The 15,922-nt window shown below is 37.1% G+C and overlaps 1 protein-coding gene across 4 annotated transcripts in view; it reads right to left on the bottom strand.

The window, feature by feature from the left end:
* PPP2R5C (protein phosphatase 2 regulatory subunit B'gamma) overlaps positions 1 to 15,922 on the bottom strand; it is a 77,983-nt gene that overhangs the window by 21,708 nt on the left and 40,353 nt on the right. For all 4 annotated transcript variants that reach the window (XM_069018278.1, XM_069018280.1, XM_069018279.1 and 1 more), the window contains one exon: positions 6,495 to 6,694. In XM_069018278.1, the coding sequence (XP_068874379.1) occupies positions 6,495 to 6,694 (200 nt within the window). The remainder of the gene's footprint in view (positions 1 to 6,494; positions 6,695 to 15,922) is intronic.

Here is a 15,922-nt window from a genome sequence, read left to right as displayed (position 1 = left end):
ATGGAATGAAAACTTTTCTAAGAGGTCCTATTCTAGACAAAACCGCCTCATCACTAAATGCATGTAACTTGATTTTAAATAAAAATATATAATCTGAAATAATCACATTTATATTAATTCCTACAATGCATATAATGCAAGTAAAAAGAACTTGTTGGCTGAACAAAACAAATCTTACATGACTTTTTGGGAATAAATTTAACATGCATTTGCAAGAGTAACCTTACCTAGAATGGTGCAAAGATTTTAAAAAGGTCTGCAGTATCCCAAATTCTCCACCTGTAAGGACAGGTTGCAAAACCAGCTGGCTTCCTTGTGGGTAAGAATGGAATAGCTAGCTAGGGATACAAATGGTTCTTCTCACACCCTGAGGAGTTAATTAAAACTTTACTGTGTGTTCAAGTCGGGGGTTTATTGTGCAAGTGTAAGGTTTGGGTGTATCTCCAGTAAGAAAACCTGAGAAAGACTTTATCTGTATATGCAGGACAGCTATGGCTGTCAGTACTGAAAGGAGGCAAATTCCTTAACTTCACTTGCAATCCAGAATGCTCAGTAGGGCAGTCACTGATATGAGACAACTGAATTGCTGAGCAAGTAGAAAAAGGTCATCTGTTTAGCAGTGCAAGTGTGCTCAACAGACTTTCTTGTTCTGTTTTCTTGCTTACTCATCATCAGTCCAATACCAAGCAATCTGATCTTATTTTTGTACAGAACGAAAAAAAACCAGAGATCAATTCAAATTAGTATATGGTCCCAAATCCCCTCTGCTACTTCAGAATGATCCTTTAAGACAAATGCCCCAGTCCCTCAGCAGCTTGAACACACTGCAGAAGGAGAAGACGGTCAAAACAAATCCACAGTGGTGGATTGTCCTGACCCTTCATTATGACTGGGCATATTAGGCTCCATAAAGAAATTCTGTTCAATTCCATTTCTCCTTACAAGACTAAAATGAATTCTGTTTTCAAATAAACAGATAATTTTGTGCTTAAAAAATACCAAGATATTTTAAAATAAATTTTGGTAAACATTCGTTCATGATAAGAATGGTGACTACATTGAACAGAGAGCTATATCCTTTGCCAAACTGATTTATCAAATCAACTGCAGCTGGCTGCATGGGGCTTCAGCACAAGGCATAGTGAGGCTCCATCCTAGATATGCACCACAAGTACTGGCAAGAGTCAACTTACACATTGTTATTGATATTCTATTGCTGTAACATATTGGAGGTGTCTTTCTGCAGGTATTTAGAAGAAAATTGGAGTCAACATTTCCCAAGTCTGGCCAAGTAAGAGACAACAGGGCAGAGAAGCTGATTTGCCAGGATAAAGAAAATTATTTGCAGAAGGCTACATCACCAGGAACAGCAGAAACATTTACAGAGCCTTTGCAAGAAAATCAGTATTTGGCTCAGCAAACATGCCAGTACAGGAAATCTCCAGGGCCAGTTAGAGAATAAAAGATGCCTCCACTGGCACTTGCACTGAACGAATGACTTATTTGAAGATAAAATGAACAAAACATTCTTTTGCATCAGTTGAAAGGTTCCTACGCTTTCAACAAGTACAGATCAATTTAAGGAAAAAAATTTAAACCCCACAAGTTTGAATTTGCTTACAATGTAGCTATTCAGAATGAAAGGTCTACTCCAACATCACATCTAAAATCTATTCTTTATGACAAAATTTCAGTCTTTATTAATGTTCAAATTCCACCATAGATAATAAACACATGTGCCATATGCACATTTTTACTGTTTTCTCAGGTTTACTGAGCTGGTTTTTTTTTTTCTTTTTGTTGATTGTTGGTTTGGTTTTTTTTAAATAGCATCAAACAAAGCTCTTTTGTTGATCACATGACATTTACTAGAAAGCTCTGACAGACTAAGTTGTCTCGCTGTAAAGACGCTTCTTTGCAGAGGTATGCATTTCACCCATCTTTGGTGGGAGTCTGGGAAAAGCAACAATGCCATGTTTCCCTCTTCACATTCTGACTTCTCATTAACACCTCCATTCCCAGTTTAAAACAATGCTGCAAATTACCTATTAACTGGCAGGGCCAAGGACCATATGTATGTGCTGTCCTGCCATCTCACATCTGACAGATGGCTGAGCAGACAGGGGGAGGCAGTATCAAACTGCATCAGCTAAGTCTGCAAGGCTTACGTTATATTCCCATGAGGGAAAAGTCATCCTGACGCTGTTTTTCTTCATAATATTCCTTCATTCCAGCAACTGAGATATAAGTGATACACACAAAGACTGACATGTCAGAATAATTACTACTTCAGAGAATTAAAAGCAAAGCTGATATATCTTTATGTTCCCCTTTTTAAAAGCATGGACATCAAGTGATCACCCTTTTTTTAAAAAATACAGTGAAAATTTGCTATAATCAGTGGGCTTCCAAGAAAAAAAAATCCAGGAAGACTAGACTTGAAATTTAAAACTTGCTAAGGTTGTTAAAAAAATGGAAGAATAATCTAATCTAAAGAATTCTTAAAGTCTCAGGCTCTCACTATAAAAAAGAAAATCTGTGTCTTATCAGGTGTTAGCAACAAAGTTTTGTATTTTGTATTTTTGAAAACAGCAAATGGAAAGAGAAATGAACCAGTGAAGCCTGATGTGATCTGTTTTGCATTTTATATCCTTGACCAACAGAATACAGATATGCTCAAATCATGCTGCAGTATCTTGCATTGAAAGCACTAACCTGAAACTCTCTTGTCTATTAAGCCACTGACGTTTAGGAAAATTTACAAGGAATTAATATCATTGAGTCCTTTACCCATCCAATGGCTGATCTTTTTTCTAACTTCTCAGTCAAAACAAACAAGACACAATTTGCAAAGCCTCATTTCCTCTAAGGCAAATTTCCCACAGAAGTGTAAGTGAACACAGCATAACTGAAAAACATTCCCTCCCCAGCTCCTCCCCCCATGACGACAAAAATTCCACAAGCCCCCCCCAACTTACGAAATTAAAGGCTTTATGAACACTGGCCTAGCATGTCAAAATTCTGTCTGTGCTGTCAGCACTAACACTCGACTTCAAAGGACATAGGAGGATGGGAGAAGAAAAAAAGGAAAAGCAAACAACCTGCATTTTTACCAGTACAGGGGCATTTGCTGTAATGGTAGTCACAAACCCTGCTTTTCTCGTGGCCCACTTCATACAACAAGAGAATATTTTCAAGCAAGTAGGCATCAGAGATACTACACATTTTCTCCTCCCTTCTGCTGAGCAGTCTGAGTGAAGCCTGACATGAACAGCTTTGAATGAACAGCCATATAAACTGAAAGACTGTGCCTTATGTATTCATATGAAGAAAGCCAACCTAATAGTTAATAGGGCAACAAGTAGCACACTTCTATTCACAGCAATTCCTCTTATTCTAGACTCAAGAGAGGGAACACCACACCTGCAACACCCCTTCAAAAACAAACCAACCAAAAAAAAACCAAACAAAAAACCACCAAAAAACTCAAGCTCACATGGGTATAACTGAGTATGTAGTTTTAATAATGCATGAAAAGTTGCAGTGAAAACCACTTCAGTTGCTGAATAGAATTAGATCTGCTTCTATATATAGTATCAAAAAAAAGTACTACTACCCTATGTGCTAGTGCACAACAGAATATTCTCATAAAGCTGTGCTTTCTTCAAAAGCTGAGGTAAAAAAAGCATATATTCTATTCTAAGTAAGAATCTGCAAAGGATGCTTTTCATCACAAAACCCTAAATATATCATGTACATTTACAAAATTTACTCAGACATTTGCCTACACATGTTGTAATTTTGAGAAGAGGTACTTAACTATATTATACCTAGGAAATGGAACTTGTAGCTAATAAAACATTTCTTTTTTCATGACACCTTTGCTTAGAAATATAAAACGAATTTGAAGGACGTATCAGCTGGCTCTTTGAGGAAGAACGAGAAAACACTCTTGAATGCACTCTGACGAAGAACATTAAATCCATTTTACAAATTAGTTTCTCATAACTTTTGATAAACAGACTTAGGCTTAACATTAAATTATTGGCTAAGCCACTAGATGAACACATAGCTTAATGAAAAGATCTTATTATAATTTAGTCCTGGATACTTAAAGTACAAAAAAAAGAAGAGTGGAGTGGAGAGTCATGACACAAGCGTTAAGAATTATAAAGAATAGAGAAGAATCAGATTATAAGGTAGATGTTTCTTTTGTCAGAGAGAAAGAATGTTTGAAGCTATGGAAAAAGAAACATTATTTTATTTCTATTAAATGGATAACCTGTGAAATTCATTGCTCTAAGTGACTGGCCTAAATAATAATTCAATAACACCAAACAGAACTTAGACATACATCTAGCATGTACACATGTACGTACATAAACAAGTAATGTCCAAGCTCTGAAGTTTGACAGAATAGCACAGCAAAACCCCAGTTTCCCTGCCAACTCCACAAACTTTCCAATCTGAGAACCATTCTTAAATCTGAGTATTTCTTAATCCTCATAACTTAACTGAAAATGCTATTCCTTATTAATATAATTCAGTGGCAGCACATAACTTATCATTGTTTCTTGGAAGAGTTTTAAAGTACATGAAGACACTACATTAATTTTCCTTAAAATCGCTACAATTGACTAAGATATATGGCTAGAATTTAGCAAATGTAAATGACAATCTACACATACATGTCTAAAGGAAAGATTGTAACACTATTGGAGAAAGAATACAGTTATTTCAACAAATGATCAAAGGAAAAAACCTATCTGAACTTAACCTCAAAATGCCAGTCCAGGTGCCTTCACTGACAGTGTCTCTCATAGTGCTGTGTAAAACCAATGCAAGGAAACCCCACACCCTTTAGATCCTTGCACACAAAAAGCATTTTAAATTCACTGAAGTAATCTTTGGACACTGCATGCTACCAGCAAAACATTGGCAATCAAGATAGCAGCCAAATTCTGCTGCAAGATTTGTTCAACTGACCCAAGTGCAGACTTGATTACCATTGGGCTGCATCTGAACGCAAAGGAAGTATTATATTCTCCTTAGCCAAAGGTACTCTGGCCATAACTGTTTGATGGAGGAAGATAATACAGGCATGGAAAGCACAAGTGATAAAATATGGACAGTTAAGAATTCTTGCACAGAGCAAGCACCAAAGTCTGACATTGGTAATTCAAGAACTCATCATGAACTCCATTTTATCCAAAAAAAGTCTCAGCAAGCTTATTCTCTTTCATGTCTCTCTTTTCAACAGTGTCAAGTATTCCAAAATAAGCAATCAATTAGAAAAAACCCAGATATATAAATAAGTTATCAAAACATGGGGGAAGTCGTGATCCCACATCTCCTCATTAACCATCCTCAATGCTTTGGGTACATGTTTGACATCCAGTTATGTGTCATTATCATATAATCATTAAGTTCTCATGAAAATAACTTCTGTATCAGTAAACACTTATGGCTGATTTAGATAACAGTCTTCATCATAAGCAACATCCTACATAGTATAAATCCTTAGAATCTCTGAAGAAGCTTCAAGGTCTCTGATTTGCAGAAGGACCACTAAAATTTGACTAAGTTCATATTTATGTTAAAGAAGCACTGTTTTCTCAAACCCCTGAAAATTCACCCTAAGCTATGAACCCTTAGGAAAAACCATCCTGTTACACATAGCCAAGAGTTTCTTGTAGGCTTATTAGTCAGGAATTTCAAAAGATGCTTTCTGTTCTCAGGGCCTTGCAGACAACAGCTACAAACCCAACTGCTACTCCAGGCCACTGGTGTCTGGTCACTACCATGCTGAGAGCTGAAGGACTCTGCTGTAGTTTCGTGGCCGCCTCCTCTGGAGAGGCCCTGCACACAACAGAAACATAAGCTAGGTCTAGCTAGCCAGGATTTGGACAGTGAGAAGGGAGGAACAATACAGGTCTGAATGGTTCACACAACTTGTTCCAGCAGAAACCTCATCTGCCATCCTGTGTACTTTATTAAGTCTGACTCTCATTCTCACCTCTGAACACAGAATAAAGTCAGTCTCTGGTACTGAACAGGACAACAAGTGTCAAGATTGCACAGGTGATCTTAATTCTAATCTTCCAATTTTTTAAAATTCCAGTTTTACAATTTACATTTTTTTTAACTATATATGTATATATAATTCTTTTTTAACTTTCCTCCCAATTTTTATAAACATCTATTCCAAAAAAGGGGAAGAAAAGAAACACTTTTTTTTTTAAATACAAGATTTTATTTTTACCAACTTAAACCATCATCTAATTCTGCTTCATATATTTGTCTAGTTTCTATCTTAAAAAGAAAAAAAACAACCCTAGCAATAAAATTTCAAAGCCCTCTTATTCTTTTGCAGATGTGCAAACAGAGTTGATTGTTTTTGAAGATTTCAGCAAAATTTCTTAAGATAAAGTGATACAGCTGAAGAATCGACACTGAATGATTAAACATAAAGTTCTCATTGTTAAATCACTTACCATATGTACTACTTCAGGGTAAATAGGTTCCGTAATCACATTGCGATTGTGTGTGATATATTCTACCATTTCACTTAAAGCTGCTCGTTTTACTTCCTTCCACTTTAGGTCACTTAGTGGATCAGAAACGAAGTCAAAAAGAACACAACATTGTCGTAACTTCTGGATAAAAAGCTTTTCTTGATCCGCTGGAGGAACATCTGAAAAGTGAAAATAATTATACAATATTTAAATTATATGGTAGTGGATTTCATTCCTCTCCCCATTTTTACTTTGTGAAACACGGGTATAGAAGTGCTGAAGACTACAAGGAAACTCTCTAAATCCTCACACAACTTCCTGCGTATGAACCCCACTGAAATATGCTGTACATGTCAGGATGACTTAAAAAATTGCAACACTGATGCATAACTTGCCCTTGCCAGAAACAGGGACTGCATGGAAAAAATACATACTTGAAAAAATGCCGGCATGTGGTTTGTGTTTTGCTTAAGTAATCCCATGAGCTGTTAAAACGATGGATATATGTGAGATTACAAATTATATATGCAAAAGCTTCCAGTATCAGGACTTAAACATTTAGGAAATACTAGAAAACTGGCCAGAGGTAAAGAAAGCAGTAGCATGTTTTGACTGCAGCAAAAACTCGTGTGGAATTAAAATGGCCACATGACTACAGCACGAAGCTTAAGAGATGAAATGTGAACACACCACAGAGAGCCTGCCTAAGTTTAGACCATAACACATTTTATGTTTCTGCATAACGACTTCTTTATTGTTAGCTAAGACAGTAATAACATGTTAAAAATAGGACTAGATTGACTTTGTAAATAGTTCTGCAATTTACTCCCACTTCTTCCAGTTGATGACTTTTTCCTTAGAGTATCATAAAATGCTAGCATTTTCTTACACAAGCAGCAAGAGCTACCTTCCAAGTATTTCAAGTGGTATTACTGAATACAAGCACATGTATGTACAATCTAATTAACTGAATGTGCAACATATCTACAACAGTCCAGTTGTTTAAATATGAGTTGCTCTCCTTGTAAGTGCCTGAAAAACTTCTTATGATAACAAAGCTGGAATAGCTCCTCTCTCTCAAAGAGAAGTTGCTTTAAAAAGTATTTTTGTTATTATAAACCTGGAAGACTTATTTGGTCTAAAACAGCTGGCAGGTTTTTTTTAAAGTTACATGCACCTAATTGTTCTGAAGAGTAATTCCAGTAAAAAAACCTCTGTAAAGTAATAGCCCTGAAGAACATACAGTATAAAAATGTAGTGTTCATGAAAGAAACCACAACCAGTTAGACTTCAGTGTCACCAAGACACCTGAGACAGTGAAGAATTCTAGAAGTAGAAAGAAGGTGTTAGATAACAGGTGTCCCTATGCAGAGCAACAACTTTCTGACAAATAAACCAAAATTCCCGTCCAGTGCCGTGAACAAAGCCAGACAAATTTGGTATCTGAATATCCATGCTTTTGTTTATTTGAATTAAAAACCTATAGTAATGAATAATTTCTCCTGAGAAAATATCAAAAAAGTAATTAATTGAGCAGTTTGCATACCAAAAGCCAGCCAAATTTATGACCTGAATGTAAAAAGTCTCAGACATACAAAGTGGTTGGAGTGATTACCTTTTCCCAATTAACTGTAAAATGGAAAATGGTTCAACCTGAAGCCTAACAACAGTTACACTCAGGGATATGGTGCTATGAATGCATACTTCACAAAATCCAAAGCCTAAGTACAGACTATAATTATACAAGTAATGGGCACACAATTACAGTGATTACAGTACACAAACTTTAAAGGAGAGGAAGCATTAAAGACGTAATTACCACTAATAGTGAAAGCTAAAGACCGACAACTAAGAGGGTCAAGAAACACCCTCAACTAGGAAAGCCACCTCCCTTGCTATTTATTCTGAAGTGGCTTAACTATTTTAAGTACCTCAGTCATCCTCATTATTTGAGAGATCTTCTTTATATAGACTGAGAACCATATTCCTAATGAACTGTGTTTTGTTTATTTGGGTGAGACACAACCCCCTCTAGAAGCATTCATCCACAGCTTTCAAGTGTCTGGACCTCACATCTCTTCTAGTATTTGTCTGGAGGAGTTGCCATGAAACCAGGATCATCCCTACTTTTAAGGTTTGAAAGGATGATTTCAACATGACACCAAGCAGAAAGTGTTTAAGAAGCTGACTTGAGTAGCCCATAATTTTTGTGCAGAGCATGTCTGCACACCTGCAGAGCAACTCTGGGACACCCAACAAGTCATTTATCCTCAGCCATGTGCCAGGGGCTATCTGGTTACGTTCTTTCAGTTAACTGCATGCCGATTTCTAAATCGCCTTCCACTTCAATTAAGCGATAACCCCTCACTTCCATTTGCTTCATTAACTGGCATAAAACAAAGTCCCAGGAAAACAAAAGTTCAACTCTCCGTCTCTCTCCGGAGAAAGAAAACAGAGCCGAAAACAACGGCCGAAAGCAAGCAGGGTGCTTTCCCCACTCTTGCTCCACTGCCGCAGCTGAACACAGAGCCCTCGCTATCTCTGTGTCCTTGAAAACATGAAAACAAACTGCTTAGAAAGTTCCCTCAGTTTTGTCTCTCCCCCCTCTCAGGCTCAGTTTAAAGGCACAGAAAGGCACAGAATTATTTTCTGGGCATGCGGAAGCGATAGGGGATACACATCACAAAGTCACCCCAAGACATTGACATTAAGGAAAAAAATTCCCTACTTGTGCAACTCTGGTGCTCCATTCCCCAGTGACCGTGGGAAGGTCATAATTATTCAGAAGCTACTCCTTAAAATTACACCAGAACTGATACTTAGAGCTATTCAATGAGCAATGTTTTTTAAAAAAAAACCCAAACACCATCACTCCAAACCAAACCAAACCAAACCCCCATATATTCTGCTTCCTTCCCCCAACTGGTGGCAACTATTTACATAATTTTCACAGGACTTGCATCTAAACAGTTGCAGTAGAATAATCTAAGACTTTTTATTCACTCCAAAGACTCATCCCTATCAGTACTCATACCTTAAATGAGTACTATTTCTGGTCTTCTACTGGAACAGAAGAACATTTTTTCATAATCCCAAAGAAGGTCAGTCTTAATTTGGATTGAACGTCCATCAGTTCCTGACACAGCTTTACAGAAATTTGTTACGGCATGTTTTATGCCTAAGCCTGAGAAATACACACTGGAAAAAGTATCAAAAGATGGTAGGTATTATGAGAACAAGGTCTCTGGGCCAGAGAGATCAGCTTTTTGTCTTGATTGGGTTTTTCAGAGCTTTTTGCTTATAATCACAGGATAACTGTTGGATCAAGTTACACAACCTAGAGATATCCAAGTTCTGCCCCTTCTGTTTAACAATATCAATACAGAAATAGCTATTCTGCTTAAAATTTTCAACATCATCTTAGTCTGTGGCCTTGCCAGACTTGTCTATATACTGATGAGTATAAAATAAGTTACTTTCCACTTTACAACTGATACTAGCTGTGCTTTTATTATCAGATTAACTAGACCAGTGTCTCACTCTCGAAGGCAGCACTTTCAGTCCATATTTCAGTTTGAAACAGCCAGGTAAAGATCAGGTACTCAGCTACCAAGTGCCTTAGCAGAACACAACAAATTAGCCAGAAAAGCTGAAATTCCAACACCGAACTCTGTATGGAAACAGATTCCTTGGAAGCTTCAGGCATGTCTTCAGCAACTCCTATTGTGTGAGTTCACTGCAAACAGACCTCACACCGGTAGCTGTCCTAGACCTCATGTGATTCTCAGCCAGGATGTGGCATCGGTTTGCACCCAGCAGCTACCGCCTCCACCTTTTCTTTTGTAATGTATAGACTAGCTAAAGAACTAAACCACTGCTAATATTCTAACAAATCAAGATGTTCCCTGTCTTCATATTAAAACAATTTTTTTCTGGTTTTTAAGAAAATTAGCAAGAGTAAAAATAAACCAGAGAACACTGAAGTTCATGTTTACAGTGCCTGAGTTTATGTTCAATATTCTATGACACACAAGTATTTTTTCCTTGTAGGACTGTAGAGATCTTACTGTTTTCTCAATTATATTTTTTATGTTCCTTCAAATCTTAAAATTATATTTTTAGGTTTGTGTTGTAATTGTGACATCACTGGGCACTGAAGATAGATCCATCCCCTACCTTTTTCATTGAAGCCCATTTTTCTGTGACAACAGTATAATGTAATACTTCCTGAATGGAGGACAAGAGGCAAGTCAGGGTAAGTGGGTGACCCAGAGTTTTCACATAAAACAGCTGATTTCTAGTACAGATTGGAACCGAAATAAAGGTATAATTTCAAGTTTTAGGTCATGGCCTGACACAGAGAAGAGCTGATGCAATTCCTATCACAAAACACAATTTGTGGCCAATAAAACTCACTATGTTGCATCATTTTGAAAGCAGAAAACAAGAGACATGGTTGACAACTTGCAAAAAATACATTCACAAGACAAAATTAATCTCAGTTGTGCAAATACTTTTTTACCCGCATATAAAAGCTTAGCAGAGGTACCAGATTTGGTTGGCTGACAGCTCCCTATTTCACTGAAAGAAAAGCAGCTCTTTTTTCTTTAAAACTGTCAGATACCCACAGCTACCAGTCAGGACTATGTGCACACAGTAAATAAAACTCCTCTCATTTTAGATGGGCAGCTAGATTTTTTTCATATAGAAACACACACACAAGTTTAAGCCAAAGAGTATTATCACACAAAGGAGAAGGAGCATGTGCAAAAACAAGGTCACAGAAAAAAACCCCATAAACCATATGCTGAAAGTAACTGCTTCTTTAATACACTGGTATAGAGCAAAAGCCCAAGCATGTAGGATGACTCCTGCTTGCAAGCAGACAGTACATCTCATGAAACATGCCTGCAACCCTAATGAAGGACTGGAATTGTTAACTATTTGGAAAAACAACACTTAACTGTCAAGCAGTGTACTATCCAGAAGATACCCCTAAATTTATTGGTCACGTGGTCCCTTCTGCTGGTCAGAACATCAATTTTGATGTTCACTGGCAAAAAAAGCAGCGTTAAAGCTTTAATCAAGCTTTGTAATATGCCCTGTATAGTTGGACTTCAGCAAGAGGAGTCTAGTATCTTGCAATGTTCTCTTAAAACATTTCAGTTGACAATACCATGCAGCATTTTTTCAAAGAATAGAGTTCAGTGTCTTGAGTAAGAGAAATGGAAATTGCCAGACACGAACGCAGAGGAGCTGCATGGTATGGAAAGAACATCATCTGTCAAAACATGGGTTTACCAGAACTAGCACTTTTTCCAAAACTAGTGATCAAGTCCTTAAAAATGAGAAGAATCAGAAAAAAAATAGAAAAAAAATTATAAAAACTGAATGAATATTTGATAACATTCCATTTAAAATATTTACCTTATTTTGAAACAGTTTAATTACCATCCTAATTCAAAGCAAGAAACACTATTCTGAGATGATTTTTATTGCATTTCTATCATGTGAAAAACTTTATAGTTTTCAGTGATTTTATTGAAATCATGATGACAATAATTAACACTAATTAAAGATGACAGTCTCCCATTAACAGAATTCTATCCTAACACATGATATTGGAAATAAGCGGGTGGCACATGGAAGAAAACTTCCAACTCATGCATGAACAAATTTAATTAAAGCTATTACTTCTAGCAGCATATTAAAAAACCCACAAGGAATACAAGAAAGTACTGTAATTACACACAATACATTTTATACTGTAAGTAGCAACTCTAGTAGTGGGAGTTTGGCTCCAGATAACTCAAAGCAGGCAAGATGTTGTATGGATACACTGGACTAACAAATACATAGAAAATACTGCTGTTTATATTGTTTTATTTACTGACCCTGCAGAAACACTTCTTCACCAAAAGAAATGCTTAAAAGAAGAAAAATTACCACAGTGTCCAAAGCCACAGGAACACTCATGGAAAAACAGAGTGCTAGTACTAAGCTCAAGAGAGCACCGCATATAAACATTTTAAGTGGCACAGAAGAGGAACGAACTTCTGTTCCTTATCTCACTATTGAAGATAAAGGGATGTACATGTCAGTGTTGTAAAGTGTCGTAAAGAATACAGGCTACTCTAAAAGAATTGAGCTGCAAGTTTAAGGTCTTTCTCCAATTACCATGTAAGAGACCTGTAAACATTCCTGCCTTTTTTTTTTTTTTGAAACACTTAACACATTTCTGATCAGAAACAGGACACTGAAGAGTAGATAGACTTTGTCTCGTCTACAACAGGCTCATGACTCCCAAACAACTCCTGATCAGTAATTAAAAGTATTTTACAGGTACTTAGAGCTTCCGTAAGGATTACAAGAAAACATTTAAGTATTCCAACCAGTTATTATCATAGTAAAGTTATTTTGTTCAAGGCCAGTTAGAAGGTGAGCTGAGAAGAGTAGGTGGGTGTACAAGCGAAGTTTCCAGTCTCAGGAAGTAATTAAGACAGTGAACCAAAACTTCCAAAGTCCATCCTTCAACTGCATCAGCTGCCCTGATGCAGCCCCATGATGTTCAGTACCTGTGCAGGTACTCCAGAGACAGGAGAATGAGAACCGGCTGCAATTACAGCTGCTAATGTCAACTCCTCTGCACCCAAGGAACTAAACTGCTGCCAGAAATACCTTTTAGCTGTTCTTCAGATAACAGAAATTTGTAACTGGAAAAAACCCTGCCTTTCATCTCCCTGTATTTGGAGAAATTACACTGTTCCTATCTGCCACTGTTTCACATTTTCACCTGAAAAGCTGACGCCCAAAATGTGACAGACGCACAAAATACAGTAACTACCTCCTTAAATACTGACAGAAAATAAGGTTTAAAAACAATACTTTACAAATATGTGGCACATTTTCTACCTAAATCCAAAAGCAAGCTGCTTTTTATTTCATTTTCAAGTAGTTCAATTTCTTGGACATTGAGGTACTCCATCTTATTTAAAGATATCTTCTTACCATCAAACAAGTTCTGTGTAGTAATACACATTCAAGCTTTAAATTAATAAAGCAACAACACTGACACTGTTTTTATGCCAATCTTCAGCCTAGATGAAGCTGTCACTTCACTTACAATAAAAAAGTTATTTCACCTATGACAGCTTGTGTATGAAAACAGCCTTAATAATGTGCCCAGCTCCAGGGGCCCTAACACAGGAAGGACAGGGACCTGCTGGAGTGAGTCCAGGAAAGGGTGATGAAGATGCTTCTGAGGGCTGGAGCACCTCATTTATGAAGACAGGACGTGGGAGCTGGGGTTCTTCTGGATATAAGGAGAGTCTGAGGAGACCTTATAGCACCTTCCAGTATGTAAAGGGGCTACAAGGGAGCTAGAGAGGGACTTTTGACAAGGGAGTAGAGTGACAGGACAAGGGGTAATGGCTTTAAACTGACAGAGTGCAGGTTTAGTCTAGATATTAGGAAGAAATTCTTTACTGCGAGGGTGGTGAGGCACTGGAACAGGCTGGGCTGAGAAGCTGTGCATGCCCATCCCTGGAAGTGTTCAAGGCCAGGTTAGATGGGTTCTGAGCAACCTGTTCTGGTGGCAGGTGTCCCAGCCCATGGGAGGGGGGTTGGAACTGGATGTTCTTTAAGGTCCCTTCCAATCCAAACCATTTTATGATATAATTCTATGATATTGGGGGGCGAGGCAAGAGCAACATGATGGAATTCATTAAGGTACATAGCATTTAACATTTTTGGTTTTCACATGAAGAAATCTCTTGTCTAAATTATTATTCAAGAGTGACTTTTCATTTGATTATGAGGCTTTTAATGTAATATATTTTTCTGTGTAATTAAAAAAGAAGGGCTGTTAGAATCAAATGAGCTATTACCAGACTAATTAAACAGCAACTGGAAAAAAGAAAGAGAGAGAGACAAAAAAAAAAAAAAGACAACACCTCAAGAACCCCACAGCTTAAAAGACCCTGAAAGGAATGGGAAACACATGTTTTGTCAGTCCCATAATGAAGCTCAAAGCAGGTGCTTTACAACACTAATCCCCTCTGAAAGCTCCAGTCCTTGGGGAATCCAGAACTGGTGGCAGCTATCTCCTAACTGTGAGATTACACCGTGGTTTTGAGGATAGAGGAACTAAGTAATGACATTTAACTGTCAAAGATTTAAGATGGGAGATTTTAAGGAATGACTGATAATGAAATAGGAAAAACTGTCTGCTGTCATTTTAAACTATATGGCATAATTTTTGCATATTAAACAACCTGAGACACTGAAATTACTTTTTTCCAGGTGTACATCATAAGTCTAATGATGATAAGAGTAGATCAACAGTGAATAATATACACACCAAATTAGCTAATGATTTTTCAAAAGCAGACCAATGCCACGCTGAACTAAGCTCTTGCTTTACAGAGTTTTATCAGAAGTCAACTGTTTTATTAGAAGCCATGTGAAATTTTAAAAGTATTTCTCTAAAGTATGATTACAAATATCCTCTTAAAGATTTTTACACTATATTAAAACGTTTAAAAACAGAAAGTGAAAAGTAAAAGTGATAACTCTATAAATATTTCAAAAGCAATGTAGCATAAAGAGGAAAACAGGAATGCTTATACAGGAAATGACACGTAAAACAAGCCAAAATGGGCTTGAACTAATGAAATGGAAATTCTACCTGAAAATTAGGGAGAAAAATGGCAAGGAGGATAATCAAATAGACAATGGAAGAAAAAAAGTGTCCTAACAGGGAAAGAGAGAAACCAGACAACTCTCAGTAAAGCTTCCTGGCACACATACAGTTAATATGACAGCAAATCTAACTTTTATATACAAAACACTAGAAAACCCCTCAATTCCATAGCCACTAGAGTGTGTTTGAATCCATTCTCATGGAGTAGTACAAACCAAATTATCCTGTATCTTCAAATGTGTTTGAAAACTTTAAAATTGGTTTTAAATATATGTAACAGCCTCTCTGAGAAAATGAAGCACTACTCTCATGAGGCCAGACCAGAATTATGTTCTGTATCATAAATGAAGTGCATGGTGTAACTCAGAAGAAGATTTATATTAAGTAAACTGAAGAAACACATGAACGACTGAATAAACTCTGCCACTTTGGACGCTTGGATGAAATAAGAATCAGCTTATCAAGCCTAACCATCTGCTATAAGCAAATGGACTGTTTCCTTAAACACACCCAAACTCCACACACCAACCCCTAATTCTAGTCAGATACTGCTCTGATTCTGAGCAACCTGTCAATCAACAGTACCTGTCACACATCCTTGATAAATACAATTCAAAGAACACTCAACTGGCAAAATGTAAAATAACTTGGTTCCTTCTCCAGAGCCTGTTAGTCTGCCTCCACCTCTCCTCACTCCCTGTACATT

Source organism: Aphelocoma coerulescens, chromosome 5 (assembly GCF_041296385.1).
Source record: "Aphelocoma coerulescens isolate FSJ_1873_10779 chromosome 5, UR_Acoe_1.0, whole genome shotgun sequence".
Lineage (NCBI taxonomy): Eukaryota > Metazoa > Chordata > Aves > Passeriformes > Corvidae > Aphelocoma > Aphelocoma coerulescens.
Note: the sequence above shows the minus strand (reverse complement) of the source record. Positions and strands in the feature narration are given on the sequence as shown.